Source organism: Podarcis raffonei, chromosome 11 (assembly GCF_027172205.1).
Source record: "Podarcis raffonei isolate rPodRaf1 chromosome 11, rPodRaf1.pri, whole genome shotgun sequence".
In the NCBI taxonomy this organism is placed as follows: domain Eukaryota; kingdom Metazoa; phylum Chordata; class Lepidosauria; order Squamata; family Lacertidae; genus Podarcis; species Podarcis raffonei.
This window is the reverse complement of record NC_070612.1, coordinates 43,856,563-43,878,166: the sequence shown is the minus strand read 5'-3', so window position 1 is coordinate 43,878,166 and position 21,604 is coordinate 43,856,563. Positions and strand designations below refer to the sequence as shown.

General features: G+C 41.1%; 1 protein-coding gene across 5 annotated transcripts in view; it reads left to right on the top strand.

Annotated features, from left to right (window-relative positions):
- Positions 1-21,604, top strand: part of TRIM36 (tripartite motif containing 36) — a 50,360-nt gene that overhangs the window by 24,174 nt on the left and 4,582 nt on the right. For 3 of the 5 annotated variants that reach the window (XM_053407963.1, XM_053407964.1, XM_053407965.1), the window contains 8 exons: positions 2,443-2,768; positions 8,433-8,579; positions 10,731-10,826; positions 14,511-14,764; positions 16,106-16,230; positions 16,829-17,122; positions 19,359-19,656; positions 20,763-20,855. In XM_053407963.1, the coding sequence (XP_053263938.1) occupies positions 2,443-2,768; positions 8,433-8,579; positions 10,731-10,826; positions 14,511-14,764; positions 16,106-16,230; positions 16,829-17,122; positions 19,359-19,656; positions 20,763-20,855 (1,633 nt within the window). The remainder of the gene's footprint in view (positions 1-2,442; positions 2,769-8,432; positions 8,580-10,730; positions 10,827-14,510; positions 14,765-16,105; positions 16,231-16,828; positions 17,123-19,358; positions 19,657-20,762; positions 20,856-21,604) is intronic. The other 2 variants (XM_053407967.1, XM_053407966.1) reach the window with 1 other exon arrangement.

The window sequence follows — 21,604 nt, the reverse complement described above, 5'->3', positions numbered from 1 at the left end:
TCATTTGCCTAGCCTACTTCCATGTTCCTCTCTTCAAAAGGAATAGTTTTTTTTCCTTTTTGCTCTGTTCCTCCTCCTCCTCTTTCCTTCCTCTTCCACAGCTCCCTCAGCCAAGCAATTAACGTGAGCTACAAAGAATATATTAAGTAAATGAAGAGTAGTGATGCAGGAAAGATAAAATATGCCTACTTCAGCCACAGTGGAGCCAGCAGCTGAGATTTTCTTTCATAGATACAGTAGGTATCAAATGTGCCTTTTCCCAGCAGATCCTCAGTGGGCCACAAAAACTTCTGAGGGCCCTTTATGGACTACAGGCTTTAGCCTTCTTCGTCTTCCTTATGGATAAATGTTTTGTTCAGTGCATGAAATAGGCAGTGATTGATGACCTTGCGTATTAGTTTGTCAGACAAGCGAAGGAAATGGGATGTCATTAGAGGTGAAAAAACTGTCCTGTTGGTTCTAAACCTTCTTCCTTCCCCCAGTAGATACTAGCAGTTCCAAAGCTTTAGGATCCCATCCACACCTATGACGCTTCATGAAGGAGGCATCTCTCCTCTGCCCTCTGGTGGTGCACAGATTTCCAACTTGTACCTGCATGTGATTGTCAAGGCTCTCACAGCACCTCCCTTTGCAACTCTGAAGGATGATCCATTAAGACTGCTGTCCCCAAAGGTCTCCTTTTCTAATGGCAGTTACCACCACTTGCAAGTTCTTAGATCTGGAAGTTCTTTTGGTCAAAGAACATTAAGCACATTTTTCAGATCTTTCAAATGGATCCACTGATGGTTAACTCTGCCTTCCTTAGGGAACAAGAGCTGAACTTGCCTGCAACCCTCTCACCTAATGGAGAGAATTTGGGACTAGCTAGGCATTAGGAGGGGCCTACAAACTTCTATTGAACAAATGCAGCCGATCAGACTTGCTCTTTGTCTCTTTCCACTAAAGGTCATTGGGGGAAAAAATATCTAGTATTGCAGTTGACCAGATGGTGCAAAACATGCATCTTTTTGCCTTACAATTCACAGCACCTCCCAAAACCTCAACATATCAAGGTCCCCTCCAGCAGGACAGCATACTCTTTGGCGACATTTTACACTAATGATCCCTACCTAGAAATCTGCTGGGCAGCCCCATGGACGTCCCCACTGCCTTTACTAAACAGTACATATCTTGGTGGTCATTGTCCCTCAATCTCCAGCTTGTATTGGGTATTCTCCTGTGAACGAGGATTCTGCACCACCTGTTTTTTCTAGGTTCACATTGTGGTTTTGTTTCTTTTTTGGTTTGGACTCTTCTCGGCACTTCTGTCTCAAGCTTTGCTATGAGATGGAACTGGTGGAGAAGCTTAGGGTGACATGGCTGGCCCAAACGTTTGTCACGTATTCCCTGCCTTCCAGGGTGATAGGAATAGGAGAATAGGATAGGAGAAATTAAACCCAGCCAGCATATTGGATGCCTGTTCAACATAACTAGAAAGAACCTTCAAGGTAAGTGTCCGGTGTTCCTTTTCTCTTTCGTAGTTGCAATTGTTTTTATTATGCTTCAGCCAAGATTTGCAGTTGGGAATGAATTTAAACTTAAGCCTGCTGAGCATGCTGGAAGAGCTAGCCTCATCTTGCTATTCAGGATATTCTTACAGTTGGGTTTACAGTGGTGCCTTGCAAGACGAAAAGAATCCGTTCTGCAAGTCTCTTCGTCTTGCGGTTTTTTCGTCTTGCGAAGCAAGCCCATTAGTGGATTAGCGCTATTAGCGGCTTAGCGGGCTTAGCGGATCAGCTGTTAAGCGGCTTAGCGGATCAGCTGATAAGCGGCTTAGCGGCTTGGGAAAAAGGGGGGGGGGGAGAAAAAAAAATCCCTGCAGGAACTCGCAAGACATTTTCGTCTTGCGAAGCAAGCCCATAGGAAATTCGTTTTGCAAAGCATCTCCAAAACGGAAAACCCTTTCGTCTAGCGGGGCACCACTGTATTTTTTGTTTAGATTTGCATCCTGCCCTGTCTTGCACTCAGCATGTGCTATAGCAATATATTCATCAACTCACCAAAACAGTAATGGATTATGGTGGGAGACAGTGAGTTACAGAGGATGTTAAGTGAAATTCAGGCTGAGCAAAAATTGAACAGAGACTTGCCATTCCCAGACCTCTCTCCCTTGAATTATAATGTCTCTTCCAGTAAGGTTCTTACTGAACAAAAAAACAACTCCAGCATTTTTCAAGTTGGTCTGAGGATTGTCAGAAGATGAAATGTCAAACATTTTGCTCTAGCTTCCATATTATCTTTCTTTTGCAAAGTTGTGCAATTTATTTACAACCTTACTAAGTATGGCAGCCAGATGGCATATGCATTAAAGGAAATTTCTAAATAAAGATCTAGTAGCTTATCGTTTATTCACCTGCCAAATCATTTTCCTTATCAACATTGCAACTCCTGCCATCTGCACAGGTTGGAAACGCAATTCCTTGACTCCTAAGACAACTACCTTCCCTTGTCCTGGATGCCGGAATGACATAGACCTGGGAGAGCGTGGCATCAATGGCCTATTTCGCAACTTCACTTTGGAAACTATTGTAGAACGATATAGGCAGGCAGCAAGGGCAGCTACAGCCATTATGTGTGATCTCTGTAAACCTCCACCGCAAGAATCCACAAAGAGCTGCATGGATTGTAGTGCAAGTTATTGCAACGAATGCTTCAAAATACATCATCCCTGGGGAACTGTAAAAGCGCAACATGAATATGTGGGACCAACTACGAACTTCAGGCCTAAAGTAAGTGAGTTTGTTTAATGTGTAATAGAACTGGCTTGCCTTTGTGCACATACAATTTGTATGCTAGCTGTTGCTGCATAACAATTACTTCAGTATTCTTGATTTTAAATTCCTGAATTTTGTCTTCTGATTCTGTTGCTATGACTGTTGATGAGCTGCATTTTAGAGAGAACTGTGTAATGTAATTTCCAAACAGAAATTGGATGTTGAGCATAGCGCTGAACAGGTTTTATTTTGAAAATAGTACACCATTGTTACTGTTGAATTATTCCTGATAACTGTCTTCAGATATTTTCAAGTTTTGTAAACTTTTAAGAATCTACTAAAAGTTTAAATTTGTTGTAGTTATTACTTATGTTGGTATTATTATTATTACGCATCTAGCATAGCATATAGTTTATGCTGAGTGGGATATTTTGGGGTGGTGATGGTAACTCTGTAATTTTAAGTATTTTACAGGTTTTTTTAACCTTATATATGAGGATTGGGCAAACTTTTTTCTGTATGAAGAGCCATATTCCCTCCGAGGTAATCAAGTGGGCCAGAGCCACATGACTCTCTTTAAGACAGGTTGGGAAACCTATGGCACAACCAGATGTTGTTGGGTTGCAACTCCTGTAATCATCTCTGACCATTGACCATGCTCATTGGGGCTGATAGGAATGGAAGTTTGAAGAGCGACATGTTCCCCACCTCTGCTTTAGGTCTTCCAAGTTGGTGGCAACCACTACTACTTATAGGAGCCAATTCCATAGTTTATGGACTGTGTGAAGAAGTGCTTTATTTTGTCTGTCCTGAGTCTTTCAACATTCATCTTCATTGGATATCCATAAGCTCTAGCATTATAAGAGAGGGAGGAAAGTGTTTCTCTACTTTCTCGGGACGCGGGTGGCGCTGTGGGTTAAACCACAGAGCCTAGGACTTGCCAATCAAAAGGTCAGCGTTTGAATCCCTGCAAAGGGGTGAGCTTCCGTTGCTCAGTCCCTGCTCCAGCCAACCTAGCAGTTCGAAAGCACGTCAAGGTGCAAGTAGATAAATAGGTACTGCTCCGGCGGGAAGGTAAACGGCGTTTCTGTGCGCTGCTCTGGTTCGCCAGAAGCGGCTTAGTCATGCTGGCCACATGACCCAGAAGCTGTACGCCGGCTCCCTTGGCCAATAAAGCGAGATGAGCGCCGCAACCCCAGAGTCGGTCACGACTGGACCTAATGGTCAGGGGCCCCTTTACCTTTACCTTTAAGGTTATCAGGCTTTGCTGCTGTCACATGGTGTTTTTAGTATCTGGCTTATGGTCTGACTTCTTCACCTCATTTGCAAAGTCAGTTGGTAACTAGCCCCAAGGCTCAAGTAATCAAGCTATGTGGTACATGACAGGGAAAGCAAAACTACCTCTAAGTTGCTGCTCAGCATTCGTTTGGGTTGGCTGACTTTTTTCCCAGCTTTGTAGTTGAGAATGCTGTGTTATATGTGCAGTGTTTAAAACTAATTTGACACAGGTCCTCCCATTTTCACATTTCTAAATGTGACAGCGTTTAACGCCAAGGAAAAAAAAAGAGAATTCACAATCCTATTTGGTGCCTCCACTATAATTGCTGTACCCCATGGGCATAGCTGGATCTTAATCATTTATTTCACTTCAGGAGTTTTCATTGCTTGTCACCTTTACTGTATTACTTTCACACAGTATATGGATATCTTTACTTGGGACCTAATTTAATGTCGGAAATGGCTTTGTGAATGAGAATGAGAATCATTCTTGCCCTAAGAGGCTGTCTCATAACGCCTGAGGTTAAAATTGGCTGTACAAAACATATAGCCTATTCAGCTTAGGAAAACAAATGAGGTTATTTGCTTTTAGCTTTATTGGGGCTGTGTTCCAGATTTTAATTCCCTGGATAGTTAACAACTTCCTTCCAATTTCCAGCTTATAAATCACTCAGAGTTTATTTATTTGTGTTTGCTTTCTGCTTTTCCCAATCCAAACATATTCTTTAGACTAAATATAGGCTTGGGTCCCAAAAAACCCCATTGCAAGGCATGGTGTGAATGCAATGGTGCTTTTCTATCCACTGAAAAGCTGAAAAGTTCTGTGAGAGTTGGGGAATTCTTCAGAATGGAGTGTGGTGCAGTGCAGGAGTTACAGTTTGTGTGTGTGTAAATTGGTACATACATTTGTGCGAGTGAGAGTGCCTTTCATTTGCACAAATAGAGCATTGTATTCAGCCCCATCGTTGTAAAATTATAATTTTAATAGGAAAACTATTTTTAAAAGAAAGCTACCTACAGTATTTCAGGCAAGATAGTGGTATTGTTGAGCTAATTCCCATCCATAGCACCTGCAGGAGAACTGTTTTAAATGGTTATTTGTCCTTTCTTCTGTGAAGAAAGAGAAGCAGATGGAATCCTGTAATTGCTTGTAATCTTGTTAAAGTGAATTAACCTTAAAATGTTAAATTCAAGGCTGCTGTGGGTTTTTAGTCCAATCTAATTATAACGTCTCTTATATTAGCTGCTATTTAAAATTGTAAACAATCATATGAATCGCTGTAACTGAGTAAGGTGAAAAAAGCAAATCTTTGTAACGTGGAAAACAAATAATTAGGTGAAACAACTAGCTTGAATTTTGCTTTACTTTTTAAAGAAAACCAAATGCAAGAAACAACATTTTCCATCCCTTTGCACAGCCAGATGGCTTGCTTCTAAAACACTTTTTTTGGCAGTTAATGCTTCCATTTATTCACCAGTTTTCCTTCACAGTCTTTTAACTAATAAGCATCCAATGCCATCAGCAGTGATATCTTTTAAAATTGTTTGGCAGAGTTGGCCATCAAATCCTTTTGGATGGCTTTTTATGGTGATTCCAGTTCTTTCTGAAGGCTTGATTTCAGAAAGTGGTGCTGAGGACTCTTGTTTGACTTCTTGGCCATTGGCCTATGGCAGGGTGTGGCAAATGTTAAGAACATGGAAACTGCCTTATACCCAGTTATATTTTATTATTATTCCATTATACATATATTTAAAAATACACTCTTTTATTTCTCTTTCGCCTCTTTTCCACCCACTCTTCCTCTGGCCCTTTCCCCTCAGGGGATGCCTGCCTCCCTCACTCTGAATTTCAGATCCTTTGCCACATTTGTTCAGCATGCTGGGAATTGTAATACTGGCATGGCTTCATCCAAAAGACTGTGACAGGACCAGGGGACGAGGCAGACAAGTGAGGAGGCATTGGTTGGCTGTGGCAGTGAGGCCCACCTGAAAGTGAACTGAGACTCGTTGGCCAACCCACTGCTTGAAAAATGTTGGCAATATGGCAGGCTTCCTCAAACTCGGCCCTCCAGATGTTTTGGGACTACAGTTCCCATCATCCCTGACCACTGGTCCTGCTAGCTAGGGATCATGGGAGTTGTAGGCCAAAAACATCTGGAGGGCCGAGTTTGAGGAAACCTGCCATATGGTATCTTACAGGGGTCGGTTTTGTTCCCCACGCTGCTTAGCATATATGGTGAACAACTGGAATTTTGAGTTGTTGTTGTTTAGTTGTTTAGTCATGTTTGACTCTTCGTGACCCCATGGACCAGAGCACACCAGGCACTCCTGTCTTCCACTGCCTCCCGCAGTTTGGTCAAACTCATGCTGGTAGCTTTCAGAACACTGTCCAACCATCTCGTCCTCTGTCATCCCCTTCTCCTTGGGCCCTCCATCTTTCCCAACATCAGGGTCTTCTCCAGGGAGTCTTCTCTTCTCATGAGGTGGCCAAAGTATTGGAGCCTCAGCTTCAGGATCTGTCCTTCCAGTGAGCACTCAGGGCTGATTTCCTTAAGAATGGAGAGGTTTGATCTTCTTGCAGTCCATGGGACTCTCAAGAGTCTCCTCCAGCACCATAATTCAAAAGCATAAATTCTTCGGCGGGAATTTTGAGTGCATTGCCATTAAAATGCAGTTCTGTTTCCCTTGACATCAGATTCTGGAAAAACTATTTGGATTGTATTCAACAGTGTTAGCTGATAAGGCTTCTGTCAACAGAACAGAGAAACTTTTGGCATCTCCACCTCTCCCTTGCCCCTCCACCTCCCAAATCTGCTCCAAAGGGCTGGGGAATCTCCCACAGCAGGGGGGAAATCTCTGAAGATTGCTTCTCTTTGCTGCTCTGTTGACAGAAGCCTGGCAAGTGAGCAACACCATTGGATACAACTATTCATGCTTCAGAGCAATGCCTGGGGGCATTACTAGTTGAGGGCCAATAAAGTGGGGCTTAATCCAGATAAGGATGTAAGTGCTACTGATTAGGGAATAGGGATTCAGTTTGTCTTGAAAGATGCAACACTTTCTTTGGAAAAAAAGGGGGGTTTTCAGTTTGTAGGTAGTGGGCAGGGACTTAACAGACCTGGCCTTGTATTTGGATGTCCAGATTGCAGCTGTGGCTGGGGGTCCTTTTGTCCAGTTTAGGCTAGTTTGTCATCTGCACCTATTCCTGAAAAGATCTAACATGCCTTGTTGATACATACCTTCTTAAGCTGATTTTGAAACAGAGTTCTGGAGTCCACAAGAGGGAAACACTTCAAAATCTAGTTGAGCAATTAAGGCTGGCCAAAAAGTTGGTTTTTGAGTTCTGCAGAACTTTTCATTCAGCTAGAAGTTACTCAAAGCAGGGATAAGAAATTATACTGGATGTTGAAGCCTTGATGTATGCATTTAAACTCGATCAGGAGGTGGAGATTGCAGTCTGGATTGATCTCAGCTAGCTTGTTGCAGGTATCAGGTATACCTAGGATCCTGGAATAAGAGCAGCTGATTCCCCATTTTTGTAAACACAAAGCCCATCTCTTATCCAGATTTCTCTCATGCATTTTGTGAAACACCGAGGCTCCTGGTAAGGAAAAACCACAAGTAGAAACAGCAAATTGATTTTATTCCTAAAGTTCTGTTGCATTGAGTGTAAGTAATGTCCGTTTATGTGTGGGTCTGTGGGGTCTGATTTTGTCAGTCCCTCTTCCTGCACATAGCATCCTATTCACAACCAAGCCCAGTGGATTTTCAGTGGGCACAGGGAGCTGCAGATAGAGAAATGAGGTGGGAAAGCCATGTTCTCTGCATGGAACAAATAAAAGAATCCAAACCTATGTGGCTGTTAAGAACACACAGTAGTTGTAGTATGTTTTATTCCGCTATTATTTTTTCTCAACTAGTAAATAGTTGAATTTCAATAAAATTAAATTCGCTGCTATCCTTCAAAATTCCTAGTTGTTACAGTGGGTCATTCTCTAGGCAGAAATTATGACATTCAGTTATTTATCACATATGGTTGGCTTAATTTGATTGAAACATGTTTGTATCTCTTCCCCTCCATATTGCTGACTTTTGATGGCTACTAGACTTAGCCTTTTAAAATCATGTTTCTGAAATGTTCTTTTTGCAAGAAATTGGTTGGATGACTGAGGTATGATAGCTATATGGATTCTTGACTTTGTGCTTTTTAATTAGCTTTATCAAAAACTAAATATATTTTAAAATCTTGTTTTTAAGTTACATTTCCCTGATGCTGTGTGCATAGTTTAAAATATGAGCACAGTCATACACAGAAGAGTATATATAACATACTGAATAATAAATAACCCGTGTTGCTGGGCAGTTTGTGAAAGACATCTTATATTATTTTATTCTTGTCAGATTTTGATGTGTCCGGAACATGAAATGGAAAGAGTAAACATGTATTGTGAAATATGCAGAAGGCCTGTTTGTCATCTTTGCAAATTGGGTGGCTCACATGCAAACCATAGAGTGACTACCATGAGCAGTGCCTACAAAACACTCAAGGTAAGTGGGAATGCTCTTTTTTTTCATCTTTGGTAACAAAAGCATCATGAAGTTTTTTTCCTGGTGTATTTTAACACAGACACACACACACAGATTATTTGCATACAGACTCATTTTTGCAAATGTAGGCGCCATCTGTTGAAATGGCACACTTTTCGTTTCTTTTGTTTATCAGTTTGCTTTTTATAACAAAAAGTCTCAACGCAACATGACAAGAATAAAATGCAACACACAAAAACAATTTTAAACCTGAAGTATTTTTAATCACCGATAATACGCAGTACATAAAACGCTCATTAGGATGATCAAGGGTCTGGAAACCAAACCTTATGAGAAACGGTTGAGCGAGTTGGGTATATTTAGCCTGGAAAAGAGGAGACTTGAGAGGAGATATGATAGCCATCTTCAGATATCTAAAGGGCTCTCACATGGAAGATGGAGCAAGCTTGTTTTCTCCTGCTCTGGAAGGTAGGACATGAACCCATGGTTACAAGACAAGAGATTCCAACTAAACCCCAGAAAGAACTTTCTGACAGTAAGAGCTGTTTGACAATGCAACAGTCTTACAGAGGTGGTGGACTCTCCTTCCTTGGATGTTCTTAAGCAGAGGTTGGGTGGCCATCTGTCATGGATGCTTGAGATAACCCTCAGGATCCCTTCCAACTCTAGAGTTCTATGATTCTGTGATCCACAACATGTTAATAAGAACCAAGTCCCAACCCCCACTAAGATATTTGCACCACTATAGGAGGCAGCATTAAAGGCCTGGGTACACAGAAAGGTCTTAGCCTGGTGCATGAAACATGGCAAAGGTGGGGCCAGGTGAGTCTCGCTGAGAAGGCCCTTTCACAGCCCCAGGGCTACCCTGAAAAGGCCCGTTCTCATTAGGTTACCCTTGGCTGGGGCACACTAGGAAGGGCCTGTGTTGAAAACCACGTCGGATTCTATTCTTGAGATTATTGCTCCAGTGGCAATGGGAGCCAAAGCATCCACTGGGCAGACGTCGTGTTTGTATTAGGCAGTGGCTCTGAAGAACAGTCCGCTTGCATAGCATATCCTTCCAGAGCCAGTACCTGGCATTGCCTCCTATGGCAGAAAGCACTGCCATTAGCCGCCTGGTGTCTTGTAGGAGATTTATAGAAATGGGTGATAGCATAGATAGATGGGGCTGCAGAAGAACAGATCTGGTCTCTGGGGAACCTTAAGGCCTAGGAGCAGCCCTGGCTGCAGCCTGCCCAACACATGCTCTTGAAATAGCCATGGTGGTGCCATTTTGATAGCTTTAGAGGTAAAATCGTTTTTGGTTTTATTTAACTAACCAAATTACAATATTTTTTTTTACAATCAGACATTTTTAATTGGATGTTGCCAGCCTTAACCCATAAAACAGAGGTAGTGGTTATTGCTCATAAAACGTTTAATGTTCTTGAAGCATGGAAGTTTAAATTTGATTAACACTGTTGACCATTCCTAGCATGGCTCATACCAGCTGTTCAAATAGACAAATGTTTTATGATTGTGTTTGTGGAACAAATGACATTTTAATTATTGAATTCAATTCATTCTGTAGGGACTTTTTGTCACGATGAGTTTTTATGTATGAACCATACTTTGAATAAAGCAATGTTCTGATGACAGGAGTGGATTGGTACTCCTTTATTCAGACTCTCAGTTACTCTTGTTTCAGACTGAAGCAGTTTGGTGATTACAGATGTTCTGATAGAATGAAGTGGCATTGGTTTCCATGAACGAAAGCTGGTTTTCTTCACCTGTACTGCAGTTGCAGAAATGACTTTCAGGGCGGTGCACATGTGTATCATGACCAGTTCTACCACACACCCTTTCCCATCATGCTTTAGCTGTACTTACTTGAATTATACATTGTTTGTATCTCACAGACAGTGGCAATTAGCTGTAGTAGCACCTAAACACTCGCTTGAATGGGATGGTATTTTGCACGACACTGTTGCTTGTTGAAGGGGATTTGCTTACTTATTTATTTAATATCCTGATATTCCTCTGAAAAGAGCCCCCAAATTCCCTGTTTGCTTCAGAGATTCTGCTTCAAAAAGCAGCAGAACATTTAGCCTTAGAATTCCTATGCAATGTTTTTACTTCTTTTCTAACCAGAATTGCTGCTATTTTTAATAGGAGAAACTTTCAAAAGACATAAACTACCTCATTAGTAAGGAGAGCCAGGTGAAAAGCCAGATTACAGAACTTGGTCTTTTAATGAAAGAGGCAGAGGTAAGAATTATTTATTGGCATGTGTTAAACTCTCTTGTGATGTGTGTTCATTTTTAACAGTGCTCATTTTAATGTTAATTTATGCAAGTTGGCTAGGTGTTGTGTTTTGTTCAAGGCAGTAAATAAATGATTTTTAATAAATAAGCTTTCCCTAAAAAAACCCCCCATGTATATTAGCCATAGATCAGGCATTTATATTTAAAATACTTGCATACAAATTTCTTTAAAAGTGGAGTGGTTCCTAGATAGGTACTGTATAATTGTTAAGCTGTTGCGCTAGGAGTGATGACACTCTGGTTCAGATCTCTACTCAGCCACAAAGCTCACTGGATTACTTGCAACTCAGTCGCTATCTTTCAGCCTAACTTAAGTTTACACTACAATGTATTTACACTACCCTGCCCTCCTTGGAAGACAAGTGGGGTGTAAATGCACCTAATATGAATCCATCAGCCATTCTCCCTCCGTCTTCCTCAGGTTTTACTTGGTAGTTTCAAAACTTACTTCCCTTTCCCAGTTCTGTTTTGTCACAGAGATCCAGTTATTCATCCAGTTATTTGGCAGAGTTGCCTATAAATGTGTTTCTAAAGAACATAATAAACAAATTACGTAAACTGAATAAGAATCTGGCATATTTGGTTAGTAGGTGGGTAGAGAATATTTATCTTCATTCTAGGAATTGGGGTGAAAAGATGTACCACAGTAGGCTGGCATTTATAATGCAGATTTTTTTAAAAAAGGTTGACTGTGATGAAGGATATGCCACAATGTGGTATTGCATGCAAAGTGTTCAGAAAGCAATACAAAATTGTAACATGGGTTAGAGGAAACCAATATGCATTTCTTAAAAGCAAGTAATGGTAAGTTACATCCTGAAGCAGACGAGACTGCGGGGAGAGGCTTATATTGGTGATGGTAGCCATTTTGCAACCATTTTGGCTGAAGGCAAGTTTAACATTTGGAATACTGGAATTTTGGAGTTTCTAAGTTTAAGAAAGTGATGCTTCGTAAAGAAAGAAGTCTGAAGAGTAATGTGAGACCAATGTTCCAAGAGCAACAATGACTTTAAATAAATCTTAAGGCAAGAAAATATGTAGAAACATTCTCCATGGAGCCTTTGTACAGATTCCATCAGATATTGATGTTGTTGCAAACAAGAGTATCTGATGGAAAAGTTGCATTCTCACAAGGAAAATCATTTCACCTGTGTGTGTGCTCACATGAGATATTGGAGACAATGGCGGATTTGTGAGAGGTTGTACCCAGTTTGGGATCGTGATGCACCTTTGCAAGCAAATTCCCTCCCCCTCCCTGATACCACCAATTTTGGCGGCAGTGACAAAATGATTATAATAATGTAGACACAGTGGTTGGGGGTAGGTAGAAGTAGAACCCAGAACCTGATGAAGATCCTTCATAGTCACCACCAGATCAGGCATTTGATGAGCAAGGAGGGGACAATAACCTCTTCTCAGCTAGTCTGCATTGATAAGCTGAAGATGGTGGATTGAGCTCTGTCTGTGCGTATATCTTCCTGTGTGTCCTTTGTGCATGAATGTGAGAGTGCAAGACTGGGCAGCACACATCCACTTTTGACCACCCTCCACTGTTGCCATGAGATCCCCAGAGGGTTGTCCAAGGGTGAATGTGACCATCTTGCCCAAAAAGGTTAGCCACCCCTGTGCTTAACCAATCCCTCCATGCATTTTTTCTAGTGTGAATCCACTACTTACCACCTGGTATTTGCCCTGTTAGGTAAAAAGCGTAAGTTTAGCTTGGCGGGTGGCACTGTGGTCTAAACCACAGAGCCTAGGGCTTGCATATCAGAAAGGTCAGTGGTTTGAATCCCTGCAACGGGGTGAGCTCCCGTTGCTCGGTCCCTGCTCCTGTCAACCTAGCAGTTCGAAAGCACGTCAAAGTGCAAATAGATAAATAGGTACCGCTCCGTGGGAAGGTAAACGGCGTTTCCGTGCACTGCTCTGGTTTGCCAGAAGTGGCTTAGTCATGCTGGCCATATGACCCGGAATCTGTAAGCTGGCTCCCTCGGCCAGTAAAGTGAGATGAGCGCCACAACCCCAGAGTCTGGACCTAATGGTCAGGGCTCCCTTTACCTTTACCTTTAATTATAATGTAATTTTCCATTTAGGTTGGAACCAGTATTTTCAATGAGGTCAGATACTTGCATATTTGAAAACCCTCCCAAAACCAACTCAAAACAAAAAAATTTTTTCCTTCCAGTAGCACCTTAAAGACCAACTAAGTTAGTTCTTGGTATGAGCTTTCGTGTGCATGCACACTTCTTCAGATACACTGAAACAGAAGTTGCCAGATCCCTCTATATAGTGAGAAGGTGGGGAGGGGTATTACTCAGAAGGGTGGTGGGAATGGGTGATTGGCAGATAGCTGTGATGAGCCTGTTGACGACTCTTAACGACTGCAATAGGTCTTACAGGAAAAAGCAAGGGGTGAGAAGGTGAAAAATGGCTTTGTCATGTATAATGAGATAAGAATCCAATGTCTTTGTTCAGACCAGGTCTCTCCATGGTTTTAAGTTTGGTAATGAGTTGCAATTCAGCAGCTTCTCTTTCCAGTCTATTTCTGAAATTCCTTTGTAGTAAAACAGCTACTTTGAGATCTTGTATAGAATGTCCTGGGAGATTGAAGTGTTCTCCTACTGGTTTCTCTGTCTTGTGATTCTTGATGTCCGATTTATGTCCGTTTATTCTTTGGCGTAAGGTTTGGCCTGTTTGTCCAATATAGAGAGCTGAAGGACACTGTTGGCATAAACCACAAAAACCAACTGTTTTTGTGTAACAAAAACCAACTGTTATTGAAATAGTTTTGAAATCAGTACAGTGGTAACTTGGTTCTCAAAATGGCTTGGCTCCCGAACAAATTGGCTCCTGAACGCCGCAAACCTGAAAGTAAGTGTTCCAGTTTGCGAATGTTTTTTGGAAGCCGAACGTCCGACACGGCTTCCGCAACTTCCGATTGAGTGCAGGAAGCTCTTGCAGCCAATTGGAAGCCACGCCTTGGCTTTTGAATGGTTTGGGGGTCAAATGGACTCCTGGAACGGATTAAGTTTGTGAACCAAGGTACCACTGTATCTGAGTTATTATTTTAGCTTTATTGTAACCAAAGGGACAATGAAAGTGATTTTAAAGTCTTGCATTATAAATACTGCTATTTTTTTAAAGTCCCACATCTATCTCTTGATAAAACAAAATAGTAAATTTAGGAGTTTTCTTTTAGTTTTTATTAGAAATTTATAATTAGATGTATTTTCACACAACTAACTTCAGGTGAGCCTCACTGTCACCTGAAAATGAGAGCAGCTCTTCACACATTTTGTAACATCTGACTTGTCAATAACAGCTCTTATATTCAGGCCAGGACAGCTGTGTGTTTAGTGAAGTGTTAATTAACCTGGCTTGGAAGTGGTTCTTTGTAACTTTGAAAATACAGTATGTAAGTGCACTTTGCACCAAAAGCTTAGATTTTTCAATGTCATTGTTTTGCTAAAAGCAAGAACGAGTCTTCCGGCAGACTACAAATTTTATTACTGCTCTTCAGATCCTTGAAATGTTAGCAGGTATGGCCTCTTGTTTTTGCTGCAACAGACTGACCTAGCTACCTTTGGAAATTGTTCTGGTAGTTATTGAAAAGTATGTTCCTGTTTTTCAGCATAATGGCGAAAGAGCTAAGGAAGAAGCATCTCACAGCTTTGATAAGTTGTTCGATGTTTTGGAAGAGAGGCGAGCAACTGCACTCAGGGCTATTGAAGCTTCCAAAAACCTAAGACTGGAGAAATTGCATTCTCAGATAGAAGAGTATCAGGGACTTCTAGAAAATAATGGCCTTGTAGGGTATGCCCAAGAAGTTCTTAAAGAAACAGACCAGTCTTGTTTTGTTCAAACAGCGAAACAGCTTCATGAAAGGTATGCCATTTATATTCTAAAATGTTTAGATGATGTACAGTGGTACCTCAGGTTACATACACTTCAGGTTACAGACTCCGCTAACCCAGAAATAGTGCTTCAGGTTAAGAACTTTGCTTCAGGATGAGAACAGAAATCATGCTGCGGCGGCAGTGGGAGGCCCCATTAGCTAAAGTGGTGCTTCAGGTTAAGAACAGTTTCAGGTTAAGAACGGACCTCCAGAACAAATTAAGTACTTAACCCGAGGTACCACTGTACTTCAAAACATGCCTTGTTCTTCACCATAATTTGAGTATAGAGATCTGCTTGTGGGGCAACTTCCCTCATGTGGAAGTAAAATTATTTTCTGCCCACTTTTTGTATTTTGGATCTAAGTGATATGTTTTGAGATCATGGGTCTCAAGTAGCTCCAATACACTTATAATTTCTTTGCAGAGGAGAACATCCTAGTAGATCGTGTCCCTACTTTCTTTCAAACTAGCTTATGTCAACTATGCATCATAAAGTTTCTGATTAATTGAATAATCAATATATAATAAAATACAGTGGTACCTCGGGTTAAGTACTTAATTCATTCCGGAGGTCCATCCTTAACCTGAAACTGTTCTTAACCTGAAGCACCACTTTAGCTAATGGGGCCTCCCACTGCTGCTGCGCCGCTGGAGCACGATTTCTGTTCTCATCCTGATGCAAAGTTCTTAACCCGAGGTACTATTTCTGGGTTAGCGGAGTCTGTAACCTGAAGCTATATAACCTGAGGTACCACTGTATTGAGGATTTCAATTCCACTGTTGCATAGGAAAGTCAAAGAAAAAGTATACTTTGGCAGGTGACTTGTTTTATTCATTCCCAGACATTAGCAAAAACTAAAGGATTGTATATTTTAGTATGGGTCTCTGGAAGGTATTGTTCATTTGCAAGATCTTTTCTTTCTCTCACTTATAAGAGGCTAAAGCAGTCGTATTCAAAGAGTGTGGTGCGCCAGCCACACTGATGTGGCAGTAGAAGATAGCAAGTGTGCTGGGCAGATTCAAGGACAATCAATATTATATTTTGTGAATGATTCATGTTCTTATGTAGCTGCATTGTTTTATGCTTTCTGAATGTCTTACAAGCACATATTACAAAGTAGTTGTATTATATGTTACAAATCAGACACTGCTAGAAGTTGTTTCTTTTCCTTTTCCAATGCATTTCTTATCAGTAAAAAAATTGGTGTGGCGTAAGCAAATTTTCATTCTGGAAGTGTGCCCAGAGAGAAAAGTTTGAGGACCACTGGCTAACTTGTTAAGAAAGAATGCATATGTATATATCTAGCTAGTAAAACTTTTCCACATACAGAATTCAAAAAGCAACTGAATCTTTGAAGAGCTTCAGACCTGCAGCTCAAGCTTCTTTTGAAGATTTTGTTCTTGACATAGCAAAGCCACAGGAGGCTCTTGGGGACATGTCTTTCCTTTCGAGTGGTAAGTTGGAAAGGAAGCTCTGCTTAACCCCCCCCCCCAACATAGTCTTTCCAAACACAATTTGCTCTCAGCTGAGTTTTCAAAGTTCTTGAAAAGTCAGTTGTATACCTGTAACAACTATGGGAATTTCTTAGTACTAGAAAATACCCTAATAGGCCCTGCTACTATTGGGCATTTTGGGAGAGACAGAACAGATCCTTTGTATTGAAGAAGTAATCATAGTGTGGCAAAGTCAAGTCAGCATTTGACACAGCTGTGTGTGCTGTCTGTTATGCACATGCTGGAGTTGCTTTTTCTTGTAACCTAGTTGATCTCAGAGCATATTTAGATTGGGAATGAGTCCAGGAAAGGTGTTAGCAGGAGCAGCCAATGATTTCCCTGGAGTTTAATGTATTGTTACCAAGGGATTTGGTAGACGGTATGAGCAGCACTGCTGTTGAGTGAGTGACAACCAAGGATGAATAAGGTCCAGCACGGATTCTGTAGAATTCCCTCCCACCCCAACAGCTATCAACTTGGAGAAGTCTTTGTTTTAATTTAGTGAAGTTAAAAGCTTGTTTGCAAATCTAAAAAAATTATTCTTGTATGTTTAATTCAGGTGTTGATATACCAGAAATCAATGAGGAACAAAGCAAAATGTATAACAAAGCTTTGATCTGTTGGGATCATCCACAGAAAGCAGGTTCAGCTGATACTTACATCCTTGAATACCGTAAACTGAACAGAGAAGACGCTAACCCAGCATGGCAAGAGACTGAAGTCTTCGGCAAGAGTGAGATCATCTCTGATCTTGACACTAACAGCAGCTATGCCTTCAGAGTCAGAGGATATAAAGGATCTATCTGTAGTCCTTGGAGCAGGGAAGTTATCTTGCACACACCTCCAGCTCCAGGTACAATTCACGTATTTTTGCAACTCCCAAACTGGTGGCTGTGGAAGGTTGAGGTCTTGCTGTGCATACATATATGAACACTCACATAGAAGTATATCCATCACCAAGTTATAATAAAATTCCATTAAATTAATATTTTAAGTTCCCCACTCTGCCTGCTTTAACCATGAGCCCCAATATTTAGCCCAAACATGTAGCTCTAGCAATATTTCTGAAACGCGCACAGGTTTGCTCTTTGGCAAGCTTTTAAGGTGAACTCCATAAATGGGGGCAACTGCAAGAAGTGTTTCCATATCCTATTTAAACTTGACGCAGTGATTTGTATTGTTGGAATGACACACTTGGTTGATCTTAGGAGGAGGCAGTCTTAGCTTCTGTTTTATAAACCACTTAACATTTACAAACACTAAAAATACAGCATCTCTTTGCAGAGATACAACCTGATAAACAATACCAGAGGGGCAAGGGACATGAAAACAAGCAAATACAGATACTTAATTGTTTAATAAAGCTACGTAAATGTGACCAGGTGCAATGGCTATTGAAGGAGACAGAGGAAGGACCAAAAGACAAGTATTCATAGTGGAACAAATGAAATACAAAGGAGAAGTTACGGTAGCCATTTAGAGCTCTATTAATAAAAGCGAGGTCTCTTTTGATCACAAAAGCATTAGTACAATGTGCCCCTGATGACTCAGCTTTGTTAAAAGGTGGACAGTTTCATTCCCCTACACCAAGACTTCTGAATAGTTTCCAAGGTCAGCTCAGTCACCATGTCTCAGGGTAATGACTGATGAACACCAGGGCCTCATCAGAAAGAATAGGCTGCAGTTTTCTTACCATGCGTATCTGCAGTGGAAGTGATGCCCTTGGCTGCTAGTAACATCTGAGCTTCCAGGTACAACAGCTAGACCTGAAGCACTCAAGGCTTCTGGGTGTGAGGGGCTGGGGGCAGGCGGGTGGTGAGGTTGGCACTGGCAGAACCATTCCAGCACTATCACCAGTGTGCCCTGAGATGGCCACTGTCCCTTCAGGTAAGTGACAGCAATACTGCTGTGGGGAGGGTGGCTTCGCAGCACCGCCTTACCATGCTGGTTACCCATCCCACATAAGTCTTGTGGTCTGCTAGCCAATCTTGTTTGGATTCAGTTTTGAGTTGGTAGTAACCAGTAACAAATGCAGCTGTCACTACACAACGGCAAACATTGGAAACATATTCAGATAATGTGTTTATGTCTAAAATAACACATTCTATTTGGTCAGTGTGTGTACCAATTGTGCATTCCTTCGCTGTATGTAGTAGAACAAAATCTAAACCTTGAGTGTTGAAAATTAGTCTCAATTGGTCTTCATATACTTGAATTTGAATGGTGCCTATAGATGTTCCTCTATAGGTACTTCCTGAAAGGAGATAAGTAGTGCCAAATGTAAAGAAATATGACCATCAGATTGAATCATTTGAATCTGGAAGAAAGAAAACATCCTTAGATGCCAGCCGAATATTTTTTTAGGGAGAAACGAAACGAAACTAATTATATTTAATTTAAAGAGCATAGAATGCACAAGGGATGAAGAAACAGATTACTGAAAAGTTCACTCTGCCAAAAGTTGATCCATAATAGGAGGACTGGGTTATGGAACCAAGGGAATGGTTCTCTGAATGAGAGGAAGAGCCGGAGCGTCGTACCACAGAGATTATTTATTAGTAGAAGGCTACATTAATTGTGAATATAAAATTAAGTTAGTGCTGATGGTCTTCAGCACCTGAGAGCTCATACTGCCTTTCCCTTCTTGCTAAAGAACCAAGGAGGAGATTGTAAACCATAGCAAGCAAAACTATTTAAAATATTAGAACTTCGTAGCAATCACAGTTTCTTAAAATATCAGATATTTAAGGGAAGAAGGGACAATGTAGTGCCCCAGTTGTTGGCAATTTCAAAATTACGATATAGAGAAGCCAATACCATTTGGCCCACAAAAGGAAATGAGCATAATTATGGTGTCTTAAGGAGAAGGGCATCCTTAGCATCAGGCTTATTAAAACTAAACAAAACATTGGGAGGTGACGTTAATTTCTTGCACTTTAGTAGGAGTCATGGTGCCACTAATGTGTTCTAGTAATTATGTCTGAGATTCCTTGTCCAGTCTGCTGATAGAGTAAAAAAGTGATATTTTTTATAAAAAAACTAGGAATATCTCAATCATTAGATGCTGATCTAGGATGCATATTTTTCAGTTTTTAGTTTCCTTTTCGATGACAAGTGTGGCTACAATAGCGAACACCTCATGCTGAATGCGAGGAGAAATGCTGTGGAAAGCAGGGCTGGATTTCCTTTGCTTCTGGGAGCTGAACGTATCCAAGCTGGTTGCTACACTACATTAGACTATGTTGTTGGAGACACCGGTATTGTGAAAGGGAAGCATTTCTGGGCTCTCCGCGTGGAGCCCTATTCATATTTGGTGAAAGTAGGAGTTGCATCTGATGCTAAGATCCAAGAATGGTTCCAAAATTCTCGTGATCTAACAAGCCCAAGGTAAGTAATACTTTCTTACGGCTCTTTCTTACGGCTAATGCAAAGGTTATATAAGATAAAAGCCATATTGGTTGAAGTAACAGCTGGATTGCTGCCTCAGCTGCCTTCACACGGGGAAGGCAGTCTGCCTCTTTCTCCTGGTTTTAAATTCTCAAGTTTTAAATAAAACTTGGGATTCCCCCAAGCATGCTGATACACCCTGCTTGCTTCTCGGCAGCCCTTTTTCTGGTTCCATTTCCAAGATTTCACTATTAGAGAGTGATTGTTTCTTTTTAGAGATTTTGTTTCAAGTGATTTCAATTGGAATGGGTCTCTAAAAAAGCGACATGCTTTTGATTGCTTACTCATGCACATGTCAACATGACATTTGTTCCTGCCTTTCCCCCCTTGTGAATATTGGTCACTGTAATGTACAGTTTCCTACAACTTGTGTAGGCAAGAGGAACACAGATTTGATGCTAGTACTTGTGTATCAGAGTTGGTGCTCGCGCTTGTGTATCAAATATCTATCTGCATTTCCAAGAAGCACATGGGCATAAAAGGACAGATTGCTGGTTTCGTTTTGACTTGCGTGCTTGTACAAGCCAAATTTCTATTCAGTGCAGCAGCAGCAATAAAAAAAGCATTCAGCTCAGAAGTGCGATAGAGTGTGATTCAAAAGCAAACTGTTACAGATCATTGCTCAGCACTGCAGCAGCTCACACCAGCAGGCAAGAAGCCTCCTTTTTACGGTATTGTATACATTGCTTAAATTGAGCAGAAATAATATGTGCATGCATGCAGACAGCAATGCATTCACGGCTACTCTTCTAACTCAGCTCAGACCCTTCAGGTCAGTCTCCTTTGACCTCCTGCTTCTAGCATGAGGGGTGGAAATGAGGAGGAAAGGATCTAAGCTGCCTTTTCAACTTCTATTAGCTTCTTTTCATGTTCAGCATCTGGGGAAACTAATCCTTCACTGGATGATGATTCCAATGCGGCTGCTGTGATGGGTATTTTGCTAACGCTGGCTGCCCATATTTGTCCTGAATCAGTTGCTTTGTTCATAATCCTTGTTTTCCCTCTTCAATAGTACTGACAAGTGCCGTTTTAATTTTTTTTTAAAGATTACAGTTGCGTGACACTGTCGGGGAGAGAAAAATCTTACAACATGAAGAAAAGGGCCAGAAAGAGGAGGAGGGGGGAAGAATGGAAAAAAGGTGGACAATTTTTTAAAAAATTAATACAGTTTGAAATTGCACATTTCTCAGAAGTACAGTCCAGATTGTTGCTAGTAGATATATACATCTGCCCAGCTACTTTACATCCAATGTAAAGCAAAGATGCAAAGACTGGTCTCTTCAGCATGTGTAGATGGGGGCTATTTTGACTTCCCACCTGTTGCTTGATTCCCAGGGTTGATTCATGCCTTAGGCGCAACCTCTGTATACCTGCATTTTTTGCTGACTTTAAATATCTTCCTTCATAGCCTTGGTTCTTCAACTTACAATGAACTACCCAAAGCAGGAATTTGAAGGGTTTGCCGATCTCTATTATACTGCCATCTTTCCATCCCTCAGACAATTTTCCTTCAACCTCCTTCCCTAAACCTGAAAAAAGGAATTACTATTATTTGCAGAGTGCTTTCTTCTTCTTTTTGAGAGTCTCAAAATGATTTCCTCCCCCAAATCCTGACTCAACTGAGGGTGGAGGTGTATGTTAGAAGAAGGTTCCAACTCTCTCTATATATGATTTTGTAAGGCGAGCATGGGTGCATGGGATTTTGCAAGAGAGAATTGGAAGGTGAAATGGAGTATTAATACTTTCTAGCTCTCAAATGCTGCTGCTAGTAATTACTACCATTACCGCTACACTCAACTGCAGTGTTTTCTCCTGTTGCACACTTAAAAATGGAAGTGAAGCCTGTTTGGGAAAAGAACTGGAGGCCAAAGAGATTTCATGAGTGTGG